The sequence below is a fragment of the Neovison vison genome, chromosome X, assembly GCF_020171115.1.
Source record: "Neovison vison isolate M4711 chromosome X, ASM_NN_V1, whole genome shotgun sequence".
Classification (NCBI taxonomy): Eukaryota; Metazoa; Chordata; class Mammalia; order Carnivora; family Mustelidae; genus Neogale; species Neogale vison.
The window spans coordinates 97850095-97854348 of NC_058105.1; the positions used below are offsets into that span (position 1 = coordinate 97850095).

Here is a 4254-nt window from a genome sequence, read left to right on the forward strand (position 1 = left end):
ATAAGAATTTTTCTTATCAAAAGCTATACTCAGAGTACACACAGCGGCCCCCTAGAACTGTGTCTTAAATTGAACAGACTGGGTGCTCCCGCCCCTTCTCCACCTCCTCGTATCCCTGCCGACTTCTCACCACCCTTGAGCCCCTCCCCTTCCATGAGCAACTTCTGGTGGAATCATCTTGTTGGCTATCCCAGACTTCGATTTCTGGGACCAGGAATCATCAGGTTCTGTGCTTAGCTCCTCACTGCACACCAACCATGAGCGACCATATCTGCCAGAATTTTTCTGCCAAGGTGAAGGCCGCACTCCAGCACCTGGTCAACCTGCATCTGCAGGCCTCGTCCACCTACCTCTATCTGCGCTTTTATTTTGAAGGTAACGATGTAGCTCTGAAGGGCATGGGCCGCTTCTTCCAAGAGTTGGCTGAGGAGAAGCAGGAAGGTGCCCGGTGTTTCTTGAAGATGCAAAACCAGTGGAGCGACTTCCCCGTCCTCCCGGATGAGCAGAAGCTGTCCGAAGATGAGTGGCTTAGCAGCGTGGATGCGATGGAAGCTGCGATGGTCTTGGAGAAGAGCCTGAACCAGGCCCTTCTGGATCTGCATGCCCTGGGTGCTGCCAGTGCAGATCCTCGTCTCTGTGATTTTCTGGAGAGCCACTTCCTGGAAGAGGAGATGAAGCTCATCAAGAGGATGGGTGACCACCTAACTAACCTCCGCAGGCTGGTCAACCCCCAAGGGGGGCTGAGTGAGTATCTCTTCGGAAAGCTCACCCTGAAGTCTGATGAGGAGACTCCTGGGCCCAGCAGTCTTTGAACAACCCATCTGCCTGCCTTCCCTGGTGTCGAGATTTCTGCTGGAGCCTCTTTCTCCAGCCAGGAGGCAACTTTTTAACCATGATGAAACCCTTGTCCAAGTTGTGAGATCAAATAGAAACAAAAAAGGTTCTTTGTGCTGAGGGGGAAAAAAGCTAGGCTGCAGGGGGTGGGGGGATATGCAGAATAGGATGGAGGATTTGTAGTATGTTTAATTCTCTAGATTTTCAAAAGAAAATGTACCTAACTTTTGTGAATTGGCTGTGTATGTTGAGGATCTATGTTTCCTGTGTCAAGAAAAATGAACTTATCTATTCATAAGATGCATACAATTTTAGAGGTTTTAGAATTTCTCTGAAACCATTCTCGGTACTAGACTAAGCTTCATTGTTTTAAAATTTACCTTTGATTCTGCCTAGCAGAGGAGATAGCTGAGTACCTTGACCATATCATCTTGTGCCCACCCCCAACCCTCAAACTCATGATAAAATCAATTTTCCTGGTTTTTAAGTTGCTGTGATGCCATCTGGTATATTGAATATAATAAGAAAAAGCCCTGCGAAATTCATCTTTGTGTCTCCAATTAGGTTGCTACTAAGAACACTGATTATTACATCATGCACTGACCTCTTTTGGAAGCCTCTCAGGAGAAATTTCTTTCTGGTCTTAGTATTAGGAATAAGAGTTCTTCGCTTGGGTAATTGGTTTGTTTTTGTTTTATGGACACTCTAAATGATGTAACTAATTAAGTTTCCTTTTCTGACTGCCTGTGAGAAAGCTTAGAGCGAAATTTGTGGTCCACCCAGAATAAAAAAGTAGGATTGTATAAGCATTTTTACACAGGCTTCATTTCTGATTCTGCTGTTACTAATTTCTTGGTGTATGTTATGGATCCTTTTAAGCCATCTTAAGCCCTTTCTAGAACAAGGTTGTGTATAAATAGATAAATAAACTTTAAATATGCTGATTTAAAAATGGCTCTGCAGTTCATTTCAGAGAAAAGAGAAGATTACTTTCAGGAAGCACTAACAGAGCCCAAGTGATTAGAATGGAGGTGGGTCAGATGGAGGTTAAATTCCAGAAGCCAAGAGAAAGAGAAGCAGTAAAATGTGGCATTCTTTTAAAAACGTTCTTCATTTTTCTGGTGAGTTCTTTTCTGTGAAATCTGCACATTTGTGTCCCACAGCTACCAATATAATAATTGTGTATTATTTTCCTTGCACTTTGCAAACCTGGAATTATAACTTGTTCTCAAACCACAGAAGTGAAAAAAAATCAATTCTTTTCCTACAGCACCTTTCCTTCCTGGAGCAGGAAGACCAAAGGCATACTATCATTTCTTTTATCTTACAAGGGTCAGAGGCATACGAAGAATATTTTACAGAGATTGGGACAATTTTTCTGCTCAGTTAAGGAGAAAACCTTATCTTCCTGTTTTCATGCAAAGTTTTTTGATAATAAAAAAGAATATACTGGAAAAGTTATTCCTGAAGAAAAGAATTTTGCCCATTTGCTTGTAGTTGGCAGTAAGAGATACAAGGAAGCAGTTAACAATTTTCAGATTTGAATTAAAGCTTGGATCTCTGTACTTAAAATATGCACTTAAAACTATTTTCAAATTAGTGATCAAACTAAACACATTAATCAGAATGAAAAAAAACCACCTAATATTGTGAAATCAATTGAAAGACTATAATCTGAGGTAGATTATTTAGGTAGAAAGATACAAACATTTATTTCCAAATAATCACATCATATTTGTCATTACTTATTAGTGTCCTTCAGTGTCAAGAATGAGACCGTTAAGAGGAAGCTTTATGAAGTCTCCCAAATAGGCTGAAATTATCTTTGGTCATCACATAATTCTTGGAAAATAGCAACTTGCAGGGCAGACAATAAATGATTCAAAGACATATGGACAACATATTAGTTTTGCTTTTAAAAATGACAAGGTTCTTGGCAAGTTTATTTGTGGAAAAATGAGGAGTTGATAACATTAAAACTCTAGAGATTAATTTGGAAACAGGTCCCACAGTGATTTCCTTTATGGCTAACCACACAGTGTGTATGTGTGTGTGTGTGTGTGTGCGCGCGCGCATGCACAGACTTTTTTTTTTTTTAAGATTTTATTTATTTATTTGACAGAGGGAGATCACAAGTAGGCAGAGAAGCAGGCAGAGAGAGAGGAGGAAGCAGGCTCCCTGCTGAGCAGAGAGCCCGATGCGGGGCTCAATCCCAGGACCCTGGGATCATGACCTGAGCCGAAGGCAGAGGCTTTAACCCACTAAGTCACCCAGGCGCCCCCCACACACGCACAGACTTGCACAGAGTTATAATAAATGATTCCTATAGGCTATGACAAAATTCCTTATATCAGGGGGGTGTGGGTGGCTCAGTTGGTTAAGCGTCTGCCTTTGGCTCAGGTCATGATCCCAGGGGAGAGTTTGCTTCTCCTTCTCCCTCTGCCCCTTCTCCCCCCCACCCCACTTATGCCCCCCCCAAATAAATAAATAAAATCTTTAAGAAGAAGAAGAAGAAGAAGAAGTGTGAGGCCTAGGAGATAAAGGTCTTCTGAGAATGGCTGCAGGCATACTCTGCCAGATCTAAAGTGTTCAGTTTCTTGTCTCAGTACTTAGAGTTTTCATGTAGCTCCCCTTCCCTGGTAGGCCCTTCATAACCCTCTTCACCAAATCAAACTCAGTATACCTTTCAACCTTGTTTAAATTTGCCTTCTGTGAAATCTTTCCTGATAAACCTGATACTCCTTTGGCAAGGATTCATCTTCTCTTAGTTGTGTTATGATACCCACTAGATTATAGGCAAGTTGGGATCTGAAATACAGGTAGCATGGTGGTTGACCAGTGGGCTCTGGGCCAGACTGCCGGTGTTCAAATCCTGCCTCTACTCTGACTCATCATAGTCTAGTCTCTTCACCTTTCTTGGTCCCAGCTTCCTCATCTGACAAACTGGACAGGATTATGATAAGGACAGTACTATCCAACTCATAGATTTTAGGGAAGATTAAGAAACAGAGAATAAAAACTCTATGATGTGGCCTAGCACATTCTAAATACACAATAATCATTAGCTATCCTTATCCGCTGACTTTGTAAACCAACAAGCTTCATAAAGAGCTATGATAGCAACATCTCAAGTTTGCTTCTCAGTTTTAGAAAGATAGACAACTGTAGATTCTAGAATCTTCCTTAATGTCATTCCTCTCTCTAAGTAGGCCCTATGTATAGAAGTAAAATGTAGGAACTTTCTCATTTCTTGGATGTAATGTTCAGTGAGTAGGAAGGGGGAAAAAATGAAGGACGACCGTTCTCTCTTCAGCCAGATAAGCGAAGCCACCTTATTGAGGACCTGGGATTAATTGTTTTAATTACCATGCTGCTAAAAACAGGCATGACAGCATTTTAACCTTTCTCTCAGGAAGGACA

General features: G+C 41.6%; 1 protein-coding gene across 1 annotated transcript; it reads left to right on the forward strand.

The window, feature by feature from the left end:
- Positions 1-239: 239 nt before the first annotated feature.
- On the forward strand, positions 240-971 carry LOC122896794 (ferritin light chain-like). The gene has a single exon (XM_044234854.1). It carries the CDS (start codon positions 258-260, stop codon positions 810-812), a length of 555 nt encoding a protein of 184 aa, XP_044090789.1. The 5' UTR covers positions 240-257; the 3' UTR covers positions 813-971.
- The last annotated feature ends 3283 nt before the right edge of the window (positions 972-4254 follow it).

What these genes read in the sequence shown, in the direction of transcription:
- LOC122896794 (XM_044234854.1), top strand. Translation starts at nt 258, where the DNA reads ATGAGCGACCATATCTGCCAGAATTTTTCTGCCAAGGTGAAGGCCGCA.